General features: G+C 45.3%; 1 protein-coding gene across 9 annotated transcripts in view; it reads right to left on the bottom strand.

Annotated features, from left to right (window-relative positions):
- ADRA1A (adrenoceptor alpha 1A) overlaps nucleotides 1-16,550 on the bottom strand; it is a 125,469-nt gene extending 108,919 nt beyond the window's left edge. For all 9 annotated transcript variants that reach the window (XR_007125124.1, XM_047717527.1, XM_047717528.1 and 6 more), the window contains exons 1-2: nucleotides 16,257-16,550; nucleotides 13,402-14,952 (exon numbers count right to left, since the gene is read on the bottom strand). Coding sequence is in view for 8 of the 9 variants with exons in the window: in XM_047717527.1 (XP_047573483.1) it covers nucleotides 13,402-14,284 (883 nt within the window). In the remaining variant the exon portion in view is untranslated. The remainder of the gene's footprint in view (nucleotides 1-13,401; nucleotides 14,953-16,256) is intronic.
- Nucleotides 16,551-18,205: the final 1,655 nt, after the last annotated feature.

The raw sequence follows: 18,205 nt of genomic DNA, 5'->3' as shown, positions 1-18,205 counted from the left end.
CGGGGAGCCTGCTTCCCTCTCTCTCTCTCTCTGCCTGTCTCTCCGTCTACTTGTGATCTCTCTCTGTCAAATAAATAAATAAAATAAAAAAAACTAAGAATAATTGGAGAGTTATTCCCAGTAGCTGTGGGAAGATTTAACCATACCTCCCTCAATATTTGACAAAGAAAACAGATGATGGATAAAGATAAAGAATAGTAAATTAGGAAGATCTTAAAAATGTCACTATTAAAGTTTAGTTAACAAGTACCTATTACACAGGAATCTATTAAATATGCTGATTATTGATCATATGTTAAGGCACAAAGAAAACCTCAATGAATTCCATAAGCTAGAAATTATTTAGTTCACGTTTTCTAACCACAATGTAGTAAATCTGAAATTGATTTTTAGAAGTGGGGCAATTAAAAACACCAATTATTTTCAAAGTAACTAACAGCAAGAACACTGCAACGAATCTTCTTATGTCTATACAGGACAAAGGGAACACTGAAAGGGGAAATCAGAGCAACTAAATGAGAGCACTGCTTGGCAACACAGAGGGCAAAGAGCTCAAGCCTGCATGAAGGAAAACGTACAGTTTGACTGTTTTGAATCTTAGATGAGAAAGAATGAAAATACATGAAGCAGACATTCTGTGCAAGGGAATTAAAAAAGGGCCAAATATAACCAGAAAAAGTAAAAGAAAGAAATTTCTAAAGATTAAATTATTGCACTGGAACACAGATTAAAAGGATCAATATGTCCAGGACATGGGTTTCTTGAAAAAAACTAGTAAGACAGACAATCTTCTGGGATATCTTAATGAAGACAGAAAGAAGAAAACATAAGCACATGATGTGGGAAATGAGAAAGATAGAAATGAAAAATTAACGAATTTCCTGTAGAATTCTATGTGAAAATGTTAAGCCTCAATGAGAAGGAAAATGGAAAATAAGAAAACAAAGATTATCAAATCTGACAATCAGAATAGACCACTATCCATGGAAGAAATAGAAACCAGTCTCCAAGAATTGCATCCATAAAAGGAGCTGTGCCCAAATGTTTTATGGGCAAGTTCTTTCAAACCTTCAAAGAACACATAATTCTTATGCTATTTAAACTGTTACAGATTGTAGAAAAAAATGGGAAGTGTCACAGTTGACTTTATGATGTTAACATAAACTTGATACCAAAATGTGACAAACACACCACAATAAAATAAAACAATACATTCGCTTCACATAGAAATACAGATGCAATCCAGAAATAAGACATTTAGTATAATGCAGCAGAATAAAAAAGGAAAATGCTACGGATCAAGATAGAATTTAATCCAAGAATACACAGATAGGTTAATATTATGAAATAAAATTTATCGGAACAGTGTCAAAGAAAAAAGGGGGTAGTGATGGGTAGCAAAAAAGAAGCATTGGATAAAATTAAAATTCAGTTTTGATAAGATGTTTCTATAAACTATAGAAAGATACTGCCTTGATATGATGATGTGTGTTGATCTAAAACCAACAATGAGTGCCAAATGAGTGCCAAACAATGAGTGGTTGAACCACCAAAGCAGCACTTCCCAAATCTACTATAGTAGTTTTCTAGGACATGTTAGTAAGTGTGATGAAAAGTAAAGTGTAAACAATAGTTCAAAAGTAGCCAGGGAAATGAATGGGGCGACATGTCATAAGTCTTAACAGGAGGACTCAGCATGATAAAAATGTCACTTTTCAAATTAATCTATACATCCTAAAAATTTATGATTAACATGTGACAGGATTTGTGTGTGGTGTGGGTTGGTGGTGGACAGGGTTTTTCTGGAAAAAGGAATGTGCAGGATGGACAAGATAATTTTGAAAAAGAATTTTCATCCAGGGGCCTTAAACCAAAAAATGTTAAAATGTATTATGAAACCATAATAACTAAAATAGTGTACAGAACTGTCAAATTACTGTGATGTACATCTGAAATATACATAATATTTACTATAATCTAATATCATATATAAAATTATGTTATATATTATACATAAAAATATAAATATACTATATGATAAGTATGATATTTATGTCATAAATACAAATATTATATGATATATGTCAACCATACTCAATAAAAAAAGAGTAAAAATTTTTTTTTAAAGATTTTATTTATTTGAGAAAGAGACAATGAGAGAGAGCATGAGCGAGTAGAATGTCAGAGGGAGAAGCAGACTCCCCGTGGAGCTGGGAGCCCGATGCAGGACTCGATCCTGGAACTCCGGGATCATGACCTGAGCCGAAGGCAGTCGTACAACCAACTGGAGCCACCCAGGCGTCCCAAAAAAAAGAGTAAAAATTTTTAAATGAAAAAAAAAAAATAGTGTGGCTCCAATACTAGAGCAGAGAGATGTAAATTATGGAACAGAAGTGGGAGTCCCAAGATTCTTTTTAATATAACAAAGGTGGTTTTCCAAGTAAGACAGGAAAGGATAGATTATTCACTAAATCTTTTAAGAACACCTGGGTGCCTCAGCTGGTTAAGTGTCTGCCTTCAGCTCAGGTCATGTTCCAAGGGTCCTGGGATCGAGCCCCGCATTCGGGCTCCCTGCTTAGCAGAAAGCCTGCTTCTCTCTCCCTCTGCCTGCCACTCTGCTTACTTGTGTTCTCTCTCTATCTCTCTGTCAAATAAATAAATAAAATCTTTTAAAAAGAAAGAACAAAAACAAAAAAAAGAACACCTGGCTTAAAAAATAAAAGAATATCTGGCTAACCATCAAAATCAATACAGTTAGACATCACTGACCAAAGTACAAAAATAAATTTCAGTTGGATGACAAATGATGCCCTAAAAGAACAGGGGGAAAACAGAGGTTATCTAACTGGCATTGGGGAACATCTCTCCAAGCATCCTCAGGAAGGCACAATTCATAAAGAATTAGATTAAAATATGTGACCACATAAAAAATGTTCAATGTCCATATATTTGTAAAAACCACAAAAATAATAAAATGTGAAAAAAAAACCCAATGGAAAGCATAGTTGCTAAATACATGCAAGAATTATATTATTAAATATTCCTCATCTTTATTCCCTTTTTAGTAATCCTCTCTGTCTCTCTGTCTGAAATCCATTTGCCATTCCACAGAAAGTGGATGCCACCCTGGGAAGGCAGAAGACATGGTTCAGAGGAATGTCCTATTTAGCCAGAAAAAGGAAGGGAATGTCTTCCCCATCTACCTTCTACAGGTAGACTGTGGGGGGAAAAGGGGAAGAAGGTAATGAAAAGAGGCAGGTGGGTGTTCTGAGCTCCCCTCTCAACGGACCTCGAGGCATTTAAGACAAAGGTGGGAGTGAAGGTGATTTTTCCCACTCTCCATTCTGGGTATCTGGGAGATGCCACATGACAGCTACTGCACCGTGAAAGTTACAGCTGGCACAAGTGGGCAGAGAGCAAACCTGGTCAAAATGCTAGAGTGATGTGGTGCGGTGTGTGTGTGCTGTGTGTGGCATGGTATGTTATGTGTGGTATCTATGGTGTGGTATGGTATGTGCAGTATGGTGTGGTACGGTACAGTATGGTGTGGTATGTGTGGTGTGGTGTATGTGGTATGTGTGTGGTGTGGGGTGTGGTTTGTGTGGTGTGTGTATGGTGTGGTATAGTGTGTGTGGTGTGATGTGGTATGGTGTGTGGTGCTGTGTGGTACGGTGTGGTATGGTGTGTGTGATGTGTGTGGTGTGGTGTGGTATATGTGGTGTGTGTAGTGTGGTGTATTGTGGTGTGTATGGCATGTGGGGTGTGGTGTGTGTGGTGTCGTGTCATGTAGTGTGTGTGGTGTGGAAGGAACTCATGGGGATCTCCAGGTCTCTCAAGGGATAAGGGGTGAAACATTGTGGAGGATTTTAGCTCAGGAGCAAGAGATGATCACGGGGGGTTCTAGGGACAAAGTGATTCCCTGGGTCATCAAGCAGGACAATGGGCCACAACGAACAGCCTCAGACTCATCAGAGGACAACTAGTGCTTAGTCACTAGACTATACCATCCTCCCAAAAGCAGGACACCAAAAATCACACTAAGTGTCAGCCAAGGGTCCTAATTTCCTCTCCACATACCCAGGAGATCGTGTGAGCCCCTCAACCTGGTCAACAACTTAGCAGGCAAATGTGTATGGCTTGTGTTACTTCAAAGAGACTAAGGATATAAAGACACTGCTTAAACGATGGGATCAGGCTGAACTTGTTGAATTTGACTAAAAGCGTGTGTGTGTGTGTGTGTGTGTGTGTGTGTGTGTGTGTGTGTATTTCCATGGAGTTCATGAAAAAGATCACATCACTTCATGGAAAATAAAGAAGCTACATTTTCTCAGCAATATCTGGTTATAGCATGAGAAAAAAACTGGCAACCCAGTATATACTATAAATAAGTGATTAATATCTTCAATGTATAAAATGAGCTTACAAATAGAAAAGAAATAAAAATAAATGGCTTTATAAAAAGCAGCGAAAATGCAGACAAGTAATTTTTCATTACAAAAGTCAAAATACAAATGACTATAAGAATACAGGAGGAAATTTTTCAAATAGCAAAGAAATATACAACTTAAAAATGAGAAGCCGTGATGCAAGCCTCCAGCGAGCAAACCAAATAGCATGAAAATACAGGGAACCTGCAAGACAAGGAAGGTGGATCCTCCCATCCGAACCTGAAACCACGGGGCAAGAAAACATAGCAAAGCCTTCATCCTTAAATGCTGTCTCCTTCGAAGTAATGACTTGCCTGTCTGTAGCCTAATTTGAGAGTCGGCTATTGTTCAAAGCATTGTTGGAACTCATTCTAGATGTTTTCTGGGCCTGCAGCACATTCTTCTGAATATGACAGTAAATCTTCATTGACAGTTTCGTCTCGTGGAAAGAGCCAGAATTAATTTAAAGCCAAGTCTGCTTATACTATTTGTGATCAGAGAAAGGTTTTCTCATAAATCTGTGCCAGAGGCAATGACAAGGAGGAATTCCAGAACTATGTAGCAGCTCACGAAAATAACTATTTGCCACCGCAGGTGGGAAGGATGACGCCTGGTAGGACATGGCTCACCTGTCCTGTATAAAGGTCTCCCACTGGCCTGTCCACAGTCCTCTTTCCACAAAGCCTTTGACAGTCTGAAATACAGGCTTGGTCATGTCACCCTTGTTCCTGGTCAAAAACTCATAAAATGGCTCGAAGAGCCTATCTGGTCTGGTTCCTTTCTCTCCAGCTTCATTCATTACCAGCTCTCTCACACACCTTTGTTCTGGCCACATTAGCCAATAGTCTTGTCTTTTGTGTGTGTGTTTGTTTTTTCAGTACATGAAGGGGACAGGCTGTGTCTATCCAGTGGCAAAGGAAGGACAAAGGATTTTGGACTTGTTCACTGAATGCAACCCCTTTCCCCCACTGCCTCAGAGCTTGGGGGAACATTTGTGGGTCATACGCCCACAAGATAGAGCAGAGGCTGACTGAAAGAGAAAATGCAAGTGTGAGCAAATGTTAAGTGGTGAATCTAGTGAAGGACAGACAAGTGGTCATCGTACTTTCTTGCAATTTTTCTGTGTGTTTGAGATTTTTCAGTATCAAGTTTGGGAAGAAGAGAGGAGTCTCAAATATTCTTAACAATTTGTTTTGAAATTAGGGGGAAGAAAACATCAGTGGAAAGTAAACCCATCCTATAGATCTCACCAGGTTATTGAGAACCCTTCCATTCATGTCTTAAAGAATAAGATCTACGTGGCCCCCATGCTCAACACACAACAAAAATGTTAAGTTTTCTAGAAAAGGCATCACGAAACCATGGGCAGAAAGAATTAACACACAGCAGATGGGGGAATGTCCATGAGGAGTTTCCAGACAGCTAACCTTTTCGGAGTCCTGACCCATTCTGTAGCCCCCATCACACCCCATCACCCTTTCAGCCACAGAGCATCTCCTCATGATGCACATCTTGGCTCAAAGGTCAGGCCCTCCTTTGCAGCAAGCCTTTTCTGCCCTCCCTGCTCAGGGTCATTCTTATCCACAGTATATGTTTTCATGGTACCACCTACATTCTCTTCACTGTACACAGTTTGTTTTTTTAATCAGACATTATCTGATCCAAAGAGATTAGAAGCCTGAGGGAAGGCGAGGATCCAGACTCTTTTTACCTGGTGCATGGCATAAAGCCCAGCATATCGGAAATTCTCAATAAAAAACTAGCAGATGAAAGAGAAATGTTATTTGATATGCTTGTGAGAGAGATGTGCTGCAAGCTGGTCAAAATAACCCTCCCTCCCTCTGTGCATTCACCAGTTGCTCATCAGGACATCAAGCTATGTCCTTCCCCCTTGCACCTGTGTGGGCCTTATAACTTGTTTTCACTGCAGAATGAGACAGCAGTGACACTGGGCCAGTTCTAGCTCTTCAAAGGCCTGGCAGTGTCTGTCCTGGCTCTCTTGGAAAGAATTACCATGCTGTTAAGAAAGCTGGTCTAATCCAAATGGCCAAAAGACACATGAAAAAGTGCTCCATATCACTGGAATCAGGGAAATACAAATCAAAACCACAATAAGATACCACCTCACACTAGTCAGAATGGCTAAAATTAACAAGTCAGGAAACGACAGGTGTAGGCGAGGATGCGAGAAAGGGAAACCCTCCTACACTGTATGGAGTGCAAGCTGGTGCAGCCACTCTGGAAAACAGCATGGCGGATCCTCAAGTTGAAAATAGAGCTACCCTAAGACCCAGCAATCACACTACTGGGTATTTACCCTAAAGATACAAATGTAGTGATCCGAAGGGGCACGTGTACCTGAATGTCTATAGCAGCAATGTCCACAACAGCCAAACTGTGGAAAGAACCTAGATGTCCATCAACAGATGAATAGATAAAGAAGGTGTGGTATATATATATAATGGAATACTATGCAGCCATCAAAAGAAACGAAATCTTGCCATTTGCAACAATGTGGATGGAACCAGAGGGTATTATGCTGAGCAAAAGAAGTCAATCAGAGAAACACAATTATCATATGATCTCCCTGATATGAGGAATTTGAAAGGCAGGGCAAGGGGCTGTGGGTGGAAGGGAGGGAAAATGAAACAAGATGGGACCGGGGAGGGAGACAAGCCATAAGAGACTCTTAATCTCAGGGGAAAAAATGAGGGTTGTTAGAAGGGACAAATGGGGTGGCTGGGTTATGGACATCGTGGAGAGTATGTGCTATGGTGAATGCTGTGAACTGTGTAAGCCTGATGATTCACAGACCTGTACTCCTGAAGAAAATAATACATTATATGTTAATGAAGAAAGGAAAAGAAAAAGAAAAAGAAAAAGAAAAAGAAAAAGAAAAAGAAAAAGAAAAAGAAAAAGAAAGAAAGAAAGAAAGAAAGAGAGAAAGAAAGGAAAAGGGGAAAGAAAAAGGGAAGGGAAGGGAAGAGAAGGGAAGGAAGGAAGGGAAAGGAAGGAAGGAGGAAGGGAGGGAGGGAGAAACTTGGGTGTATAACCACTGGAGGAAGAGAGGGCCGCCAATTCTGAGAGGCAGCCCCAATGGTCAGATAGATGTACTGGGCTTTGACTCATCCCTGTCCCACAGAATCGTGAGCTATAAAACATTTGTTGCTTTAGGCTACTATGTTTTGGGATGGTTTGTGGTAGAGCCAGAGTAACTAAGAAACTGGCCTCCTATCTCAAAATCGTAGCAACTCTTAGATTATCTTCACACCGTTATCTCTAAGAGGTCAACCTTCCCCATGAGGAATCAGGGCCTGATCTCTTCCCGTCTATAGCAAAGCAACCCGATGTCTGGTTATTTGGGGCATCCAAAAGAGTCGTTATATGTCATTTATCTGTCATTATCTGCACTCACCCTTCTTCCTTGCCCTGTCTCACGCATCACCATCTGGAACTTAGCGATACATTTCATTGTGCAGATTTCCAGCTTCACTAGAGTAGGGATTTTGTTCTTGTCTTTTTCTGCAGCGATTCTCTAGCTACCTGGCCCATAGTGGATGCTCCATGAAATTTTGCTGAACAAATGAATCCTTCTTTGCCTCACTGCTTCTACCCAGTAAGCCCCTTGCCAGCTCTGCCTCCCCTCAAACACCCCATTTTAAAACACATTCTTCCTCCTTACTGCCACATGGTCCACCATCTTTTTAATTTTAACATAAATATCAAATATTCTATGTCCACAGGAGCCACAGCTCAGCCCAACACTGCCTCCTTTGACTCAGAGGTAACAGCAATGAATAGGTCCAGCAATAATGCCCACTTTGTCCTGAAATCAGAGAACCAGAGTTCTGACACACCAATACGTTCAGTAAATGTTGTCCCCATCTTCCCTTTCTTTTCGACTTTTCCCACCCGGCCCAATGACTCTGGAACTGGCAGGCTCTAGACCAAGGGATGAAACAAGCAAAGACGATACCCACTCTAGGAAAGCTGGAGCTCCCCAGAAGATGTATTTTTCACCCTTCCTTCTTTCGCCTTCCTATTCTCCCTATTCAGCTCCATGATCAAAATCTGGCTTTTCCACACAGTCACTGATAACTGCCTCAGAGGTGATGTCCCTCCTTACAAGGGGTTCTGACTCAACATTTTCACCAAACACTGAGGAGGCAAAAAGAAAACAAGACTTGAGGGTGGGCAAGTCAATCTCTACCGGCAATCATGCTACTCAGTCCAGTCTGACAACTAGCCCGGCCTTGATGGTTGGAGCTGGGGAGAAGGGAAGTGTGGAGGTGCTGGGGAGCCCTCTCAACAGGGTAGAGGAGCAGCCTTCGGCCACGGAGGAGTGCTCACTCACTATCCTGGGCTGCTTCCTGCACTTGTGGGAGCCTTGCTCCTCGGCTTTGTACACTGCGTGCACGTCCCTGCCTGGCTTCGTTTTGGACCCCGCTGTCCTCTGACAGCCTAGCTCGGACTGATAATCTCTGCTTCCCAAGAGAGCACTTGTCATACTTAAGAGCTTGTGTCCATTGTGTCTGAAAATCTCATGGCATATTTATTCTTCGGTTCACATTTTGCATGAAAAATGTCCTTAAAACAGTTACTAAAAACAAATAACATCTCACTGATGGCCCAGCAGAAGTAGTGTAGGCTTCAAGTCCCTGCTCAGTCAACAGTGGCACTTCTAGAAGTCTCCACAGTGACCTCCAGACACAGTTCACGGTGATATTCTTTTGCACTTCGAATACCACTTCATAGGCTTGCGGTAATTGTTCCTAATTTGTTTCCTTAACTAGACTGTGCCTCCCTTGAGGGTTGGGAATGTGCTTTATTCATCTTTTTGCTCTAACTCAGTGCCTGGTACTTACTATACAGTCAATCCATCCTGGAAGAAATAGTCTCTTGCTCAGACAGTGGCATGGAGAAACTCTGGACCACAGATCCTGGTAGGTTCAGGGACCTCCTTCCGACTGAACAGCCCGGTCAGACTGCCAACTGTACGTTTTCAATTTCCTTCCTGCCACGCTGCATTATTGGGATTTAAAGGAGGCCCAGTGATTCTGCATGCTGTTGTCTTACCATGGCTTCCTGCCACTGTAACCCCTCACCTCAAAGTTCCTAATTCCCCAGGAGAGCAGATCCAAGAGGGAGGCCATGGTTAGACGAGAGTTCCCTTTGGTTCACTCTCTGAATCTGTGTGACTCCTAATCTGTCCCAGTTCATGCCCTTACTGTGGTTCCTGACACTCTGCCTCTTAGCTATTGGGGAGGGACACCAGCCTTCTTGACTGGTCTTCCTTTCAATTTATGACTATAAATCTCAAATATGTCCGTAGGACTTTCTGGGAACGCTATGAAATTTCCATCATTTATTTACGCCCTCGCCTCAAAGATTAATATTTCACATCTTCTTTTGCTCCTCAAACCAATGTCACGTTCTATGCCTTATTCACCTGTAGCTGATGACCTTGCTTTTGATTAGGTCAAAGGCATGAATACACTCTGAAGAGCTGATTACCTCTTCTCCTACATGTCTGCTCGTCTCTGTGCTTACAGACCCCGGCTTCTCCCTCGCTTCTCAACACTCCACTTGGACACTGAATCCCACCTCTTCCCTCAACTACACCATCAGCAACTCTACTCCATCGTTCCGTCAGAATATACACATGGTATCCTATCCCCCACCTTTTGAAATTCTCCCTAGATCCTTCCGGCTCTCCTCTATTTCCCTGCTCCACTATCTAGAAAAGACTTTCCCAAGAGTTGTCTCTTTTCACTGCTCTCACTTCATCTTTCATTCTCTCTAGGAAGCACAAAGTCAGGCTTTTGTCTCCCTCACTCTACTGAGACTGTTATCCTCAAAGTCCTCATGTCCTCATATCCGCAAGGACCTCCTCCACATGGCCAAGTCCAGTGTTGATTCCCAGCCCTCCTCTGACTTGGCCGAGCAGCTGCTTGTGACACAGCTCAATACTTTTGCCTTCTTGAAACATTTCCATTTGGCTTTGGGAACAATGCAGTCTCCTGGTTTTCCTACCTCCCTGCCCACTCTTTCTCAACTTCTTCTGCTAGTTAGTTCTCCTCCTCTTCCAGACCCTCAAATACCAGAATGCCATGGGTTCTGTTCTTATCTCTTCTTTCTCTCCATATGTCCTCCCTTGTAGACCCGTCCACTTCTGTGGCTTTAAGTATGTTGCTGTGTCCCCAGTTTACAGGGTGTCCCAGCTGCCCCACTCAGCTTGGAGCTCATGCATCCAACTGCCTGCCACTTGGCATCTCTACTTAGATGGTGAACAGACACTTCTTAGCAGGGCTACACAGAATAAACACTTGTGCTTCCCACTCCTGCCAGCCCCTAACAACTCCATCATTCTCTAGTTTTCAGCCAGATGCACTATTGCTCACCCCGGTGCTTAGGCCCCAGAACCAGAAGTTATCTTTAATTCCTCTCTTTTTTCTCATACCCTATGTCCAAACTTGTCGGCTCCACCTGTGAAATAAGTCCTGAATGTGATCACATCTCACACCCCACCTGTTTTCCCCCAAGCACTAGGCATCGCGACTTCTCCACCCTTGGCCGCTCTAACAGCCTCCCACCCAGTTTCCCTGCTTCCACTGTCGTTCCCCAAACAGCCCACTTTCGACCCAACAACCTGAATGATCCTTTAAAAATATAAAACCAGTCACTCCCCTGCTAAAACCTGTCTGAGGGGATGGCATCCCAACGCAATTGGAATAATAGGCAAATTCCACTGTGGCCTAAAAGATCCACGGCGCTCTGACCTCGTCTCCACAACACGTTTTTGAACTTGTCTGCCCACACGTTCTCTGTAGTTCAGCCACTCTGGCCTCTTTGATCTCCCTTGAATAGGTCAGGCTACTTCCCATCTCTGGACTTGCCGTCCCTTTGCCCAAAAGGCCCTTCCGGACTTGGCAATGTTTGCTCCTCCATATCACTCCTCCGAGAGGACTCCTCTGACGACCCACCCCTTTGCCCTACAAATCTTTATGCTCTTATCCTGCTTCCTTTTTTTTTTTTTACTGCTTAGTAATCCTTGACTTCTTTTTTTTTAATTTTATTTATTTATTTGACAGAGAGAGAGAGAGATCACAAGTAGACAGAGAGGCAGGCAGAGAGAGGGGGAAGCAGGCTCACTGCTGAGCAGAGAGCCCGATGCGGGGCTCGATCCCAGAACCCTGGGATCATGACCCGAGTGGAAAGCAGAGGCTTAACCCACTGAGCCACCTAGGCGCCCCAATCCTTGACTTCTTAAGGTGCATTTGTTTGTTTGTCTACCACCCTTAAGAGAATGCAAACATTTTTCTGCCAAGGAGTTTGTCGCCTTGTTCAAACTACCCATCAAGAACCAGTGTTCAATGTAACAAGTGCCGTATGAGCACACAGATGCACGAATAAACTTCAGGGGGAAGAGAGATGGGAGGCAGAAAGGCAGGGAAACCATGGCTCAGGCAGGGTGTTATTTAAATAAACTCAAAGCTGTGATGTACTTCCAGGAACAGAGTCAGCAATCGTGATGGGCAGGCACCATGGAGAGCCAGCAAGCGGATTCAGGAGGGCCTCTTAAGCAGCCCCTCTAGAGAGAAATTTCTGCAATGATCAAAATGTTCAGTATCTCTGCTGTCCCCAACAGGAGCCACTGGCCATGGGTGGCTATTGAGCACTTGAACTTTGGCTAGTGAGAATGAGGGACTGAATATTAATTATCTCTAATTTTAATTCGTATTAAACAGCCACATGCAGCTGGTGGCTATGGTATTAGCAAAGCTCTAGAACTTGAAGAATCGCTTCCCCCCACTTGGGATTTCAGAATAATAATCGGAGAAGGAGAATGAAATAAAGAGCCTGGACAAATGAAGTTTTGAGTTGGCCTCAGAAACGAAAGCTGCTATTACAACACAGAGTTGCAAGTTAAAGTACTTTGAATGCATGCCACTTAAATTTGCCTCTAGAGTGCCAGAAACGAACTTTTACTAATTTTTATCTTTTTTTTTTTTTTTGCTAGAGTTAGTGGACAAGCAATGCGTGGGTCTATATTTGAGCTCACAAACTAAAAATAGCAAACAACCATTTTGGGATCTCATGAAGGCCTCTCAGAGATAGATGACTAGTCCAAGTGGATCAGCTTGCTGATACTTACAATGTGCTAATTAGTTTTGACAATAGCTAATATGGCATTTGCAAAAATTGGATTTGTAACATTACTGTATTATTTTCAAACAGTGTCATCTGCAACTTTCAGAATGATCTTGGATAAGACTACTGTTCGTTTTAATACTAATAAAATAAAGGGGTAAGTATTCACTTATTGGAAACATTATGTTGAATTCTTTAAAGCTTAAATTCGTTTGGACACAAAATCATCTTTTATTCCCCTTGCCAGTGGCTGGCCACACTCTCTTCCATACTCAGTCCAGAAAATAAAATTAACACAGATATAGAACATAAGCAGACCATTATGACTAACCCTTAGGAGTGATCTAATCTAATAATAAAATTACACATTTGTTCAGAATAAGTATGGTGCTTATTTTTAGGCCAAGAGAATTTGCAGTCCAAGCAGCAGAGGTGAAAGTGGCATTCCACAGCCCCTGCCTAAGTGTGTGCCCCAGACTCTGAGACTCCCAAGAAGAGGGATCTATTTAAATTAAACGCATGCTTAAAGGCATTAAGAAAAGTTGAAGTTCTTATTAAGAAGACCAATTAATCTGCTGGAAGCCACTTTACACTAGTTGAAAAAGTGCTCTAGGACATAATCATATAAATGAGACTGGGAGAAGAAAGGGAACTAAAATTCACTTTTCGACAAGGGAGCATTTTCCAAACTGCCCCCCACCCCCACCTCGGGCTTTGCTGTTTGAAATGCAGATTCTTTTTCTTTCCCCCCCGACCCCCCGTCCTTGACTTTGAGTTTGGGGTAGCAGAGGGGAGCAATTTAACTGGGTGTTTAAAGACTTACCAATGGGCATCACTAGGAAAAAAGGCAGCCAGCAGAGGACGAAGCAGCCCACCACGATGCCCAGGGTTTTGGCCGCTTTCTTCTCCCGGGAAAACTTGAGGAGCCTCACTGAGAAGTGCGTCTTGCTCTTGGAGCTGGACACCCCGGTGCCTCCTACTGGGACATTTTTCCGATGGATGCGGAGCGTCACCTGCTCCGAGTCCGACTTGTCGGTCTTGAGGCCAGACTTGAGGCCCCTGCTTTCCCTCTTGGCCACCACGTACACCCGACAATACATGACCAGGATGATGGTCAGCGGCACGTAGAAAGAGCCCAGCGCTGAGAAGAGCACGTAGCCGGGCTCCTCGGTGATCTGGCAGATGGTCTCGTCCTCCGGGGCAGGCTGCCTCCAGCCGAACAGCGGCCCGATGGAGATGACGAGGGAGAGCGCCCAGACACAGAGCAGAGCCATGAGACCCCTCTTCTGGGTGACGATGGTGGGGTAGCGCAGCGGGTAGCTCACACCTATGTAGCGGTCGATGGAGATGATGCAGAGTCCCATGATGGACGCGGTGCAGCACAGGACGTCCACCGCCGCCCAGATATTGCAGAAAACCCTGCCAAAGGCCCAGTAGCCCAGGATCTCGAAGATAGCTGAGAAGGGCAGCACGGTGGAGGTGAGTAGGAGGTCGGCCACCGCCAGGTTGACGATGTAGTAGTGAGTGACCGAGTGCAGATGCCGGTGGCAAGCCACGGAGAGGATCACGAGGATGTTGCCCAGCACACCGAAAATGATGAGGCCCCCCAAGATCACTCCGAGCAGAATGGCCTTGGATATGTTCACCGGTGCCGACGGGTGGGTGCAGTTGGAACTGTCGGAGGCATTTCCAGAGAGAAACACCATGGTCCCAGCCGGGGCCGGCGAGGTCCGGCTTTCGAGAGCCACCCCCGGGCGAGGGCGGAGGCGGAAGCAGTGGAGCAGAGTCAAAAGGTCTCGGCTCAGGGGAGCCCTGCCCGCTGGGGTTAGCTGGGGGTGAGAGAGAGCGCGCGGGTGGGAAGCAACCCCGGCCTGCCGCGCAAACCCTCAGAAGGCCACGCAAAGGGGCAGGACGTTAAAGGCGACATGGCCGGGGGCGCGCGGAGCTACGCGCGGACCCTGTCCTCCCCGGGCGCTGGCCTCCGGCCCCAGCTCCCTTCCTACCCGAGGCTTGGCTTGAAGCTCGAGGAGGCACGTTGCAAAATGCAGTCGCGGAATTACAGGGGCCCGCTTTTGCGTGCTGTCTGATCCGTCCTGGTTAGAATATTCAGCATTTTGCACGTTATTTAGAATTCAATAGTCCAGCGCCAGTCTCCCCGCAAACCACAATCAAGAACGGGTTTGCCGTCGACTCTCAAAGGCGGGGATCGCCAGCATCTGGGCGCTTCTGCCGGCCCGCAGTTACCCACAGGGTGACTGGCCCGCGGTGGACTCGGGCTACAGATGCAGCTTCTCCGCGCGCAGGCCGGGGGAAGTGGATTTGAGATGTTGGCCAAGAGCGAGGCGGCTGCGGGTCGTTGTTTGCTTGCGTTCTCCTGAAAGAGCGCAAAGAGAAGGGCGGCGTGTGTACCAGGCGCCCGGGGGAGCGAGGCCAAACCCGGGCTCGACGGACCGTGGGCGGCGGCTGGGAGCCCCGCGGGTTCTGCGGTCCCGGAGCGGCGTGCCCTGCCGCAGCACAGGCGGCGCGCGAGAGGACCGCGCGCTGTGCCCCCGCCGCTGGGAACCTGCCCTGGCGCGTGTCCCGCGGCCTCCGAGATCCGAAGCAAACAAACCCCAAGCCGCCGCTGCCAGTGATGAGCGGCAGCACAGCGAAATTAAAACCCCGCGAAGCTCGCGAGGCGGGACTGCGGCTGGTGTGTGTGTGTGTGTGTGTGTGTGTGTGTGTGTGCGCGCGCGCGCACGCGCGAGTGTGTGTAGCGTGGAGCCAAGTCGGTGAAAACTGGCGGTTGCCATTTAAACAGGTTGCTTCGCAGCCACCTGGAGGGGGCGGCCTGGGAGAGGGAACCGCAGCGGACCGGGGAACCGCAGGCCAGCCAGAGCCGCGCGCACGTTCACGCCCGAGTTATTCGCACTTGGGTGTGCGGTGCGCGCGGGTCTGTGGAGCAGCCCCGCCGGATCGAGAGCCAGGTCCCGAGCACAGCCTGGCGGGCCCGAGGGCTGAACGCGACCCCGGTCGGTCCAGGAGCCCTTTTCAAGCCGCAGGATCGGCCGGGCGGGAGGACTCGAGCCACACCCGGACCGGCCGCGCGGGTGCAGGCGAAGTGGTGGGGAGGGCAGGCGCTCCTCTGCAGAAGGGGCTTTGCAAGTGGCGATCACTGCGGACTGGGTAGGCTTCAAAATCAGGCGGAAAAGTGGGCGCTTCGGTTTTCTGGGCTGGGGCCACGGTCTGTGTGAGAAACTTAGGTTTCCACGACTGCGAGCCGACCCCAGGGACTCAGGCAGGAATGCGAAGGGTTGGGGGGACCCATCTTGCCTTCGAAGGACTCTGGCTGGGGTCGGGCCCTGAGGCGGGACCCCAGGGGCAAAGGCTATAGAGAAAAATCACAAGTTCAGGAGCTCACAGGTGGTACTAAAAGCAAGCAACTGCAGAAAGCCTCTCGCCTCTACCTCGGGGCGATAAATACGGGCTGAAAAACACACTTGTTAACTAGGAGGTAACTTTCTAAAATATGGAAGGGAATCAGGGTGGGGGGGAATGGTGGTGTCACAGAGGGTGAAAAAAGCGGGATGGGGGCGCGTAGGTAAAGTGCGGGTTCCGGCTCACGGGGAAACGAGGGAGCTGGGCCCTCACCCACCCGGCCCTCCTGGACGCCCGCGTCCTGCGCCGCCGCGCACTCACCTGGAGCGGGGTGCGGACCGGGGGTTCGGTCCCACGAGCAGCCCTGCCTCTCTGGGGGAAGAGGCGACCGTCTCACCAAGGAAACCAATTCTTAGTTCTTCTGCACCCGCTGACTCACCCCTCCACCACAGAGGTCTTTAAGCTCCCAGCTCACTATCGCTTTACCTGCAGAATTTAAAATAAAGAGTGAAAATAGAAAAAAAAAAAAATAGCCAAGCACTATCTCCACATTCACCCTTTAAATATTCAGCTCCCCGACATCAGCAAAGAATGGCAAGCAACTTTGCAGCTAGCTCTTGCTGACGTCACACAGGCACTAGCCCCGGCGAGTACCGTAATCGGCTGTTTACCGTATTACTCTGCGGCAACAGGCAGAATGCGCACAGCCGTATTTTTTTTCCCTCCCGCCTGTCCTGAGTGTATTAAGTTTTCGCTTTACTTTAAAAAGGTTTGTGTGTGGGGGCGCCTGAGTGGCTCAGTGGGTTAAGCCTCTGCCTTCAGCTCAGGTCATGGTCTCAGGGTCCTGGGATCGAGCCCCACATCGGGCTCTCTGCTCAGCAGGGAGCCTGCTTCCTCCTCTCTCTGCCTACTTGTGATCTCTGTCTGTCAAATAAATAAATAAAATCTTAAAAAAAAAAAGTTTTGTGTGGGTGGGTGGCTGTGGCTGTGAGTGTGGGTGTGACTTTTATTTATACTAAGTAACTTCTTTAAATGGTGGGATTTTTAAAATAAAAGAAAAATTGACACTAGCCGGACAGATGTTACTGCATGTATGGTGTGTTCAAAGGAATGACCCAAAAGTTACATTTGAACAGCTTTATTCAATTAACACTTGGACTAGTTTCTGTTAAAATCAAGAAAAGCATGTTGTTATGCCAAATACGCAGGTAAATTATATTATTTGCAGATGTTTTAAGATGAAAGTAAAATCAGATAACATTTAATAAATCTGATTGTAATAAAATTGTGATTCCAAGAAGATAAAGTGAGCATATCTAAACTTTATTAAATATGATCCATCTCTTATTTCTTTAGACAAATGAATTTAAAAAGCATTGTAGTTCTGCTATAGTTTCTTACATGGTTTGGTGTTGGTAAAGTGCCACAAATTCTCTTGCAGTTCTTATAAGAAAATGTATTTTTCAAATGAATGTTAATTCTGTTACTTCTCTTTTAATTCTTGTTGATTCATTAAATAGTTGGCATATGACAAGCTGACATCACCAGTTTTATTTGCCTTTTTTTCTGGTAAATTCCATGTTCTGTTTACCTTGCAACTGAATAAAGCCATATGTGTTTTTGGAATATTGGGAAAATACTAAAATTTTCTGTACTCTGATTCCCACCTCCTACATTATCTGCTTTCATCTTTATTGATTTAGACAAAATACACTGTTCTTAGAATATTTACGGGTACCCCTAAACCTAGTAACAAAGAGAGAACTTTGACCTGTGGTATGCATTGGAATTCTCTCCCTTGAACAAAAGTTAATTGATATTGTTTTTTCCAAGGGGGTGTTTGGGAGGCTCTTTTATAGCAAAATACCTCTAATGCCTTGGAGGAATGCCCATGGAAAGATCAGGGAGTACTACTTCATTAAAAACCTAATATTTAGACTTCCTTTTCTCTTACACAAAATGACACCTAGCTCCCCCATCTCTAGGGCTAGTACCTACACCTATCACATTTGATTAGACTTTAATATCATTTGATTGGACTCTAATATTATTTTAAAAATATATACAAAAATGGCTTGCTCATCCATAAACTGAATTTAAGGTTGTAGAAGAATAGTGGATAAGGATACAGGAAATCTGGCTTCACTCTAGTTAAGTAACTAAGTCTCTTTGGGACTCAGTCCCCTCAGGTAGGGAGAACTGGACTATAATTCCCTGTAACTCTTGTATCTCATCCTCAAAGATGTATATAATGTATGTTCCTTAGGAAT

Source organism: Lutra lutra, chromosome 2 (genome assembly GCF_902655055.1).
Source record: "Lutra lutra chromosome 2, mLutLut1.2, whole genome shotgun sequence".
NCBI classification, from domain to species: Eukaryota; Metazoa; Chordata; class Mammalia; order Carnivora; family Mustelidae; genus Lutra; species Lutra lutra.
The sequence above is the reverse complement of the archived record's forward strand: the minus strand, read 5'-3'. Positions and strand labels throughout refer to the sequence as shown.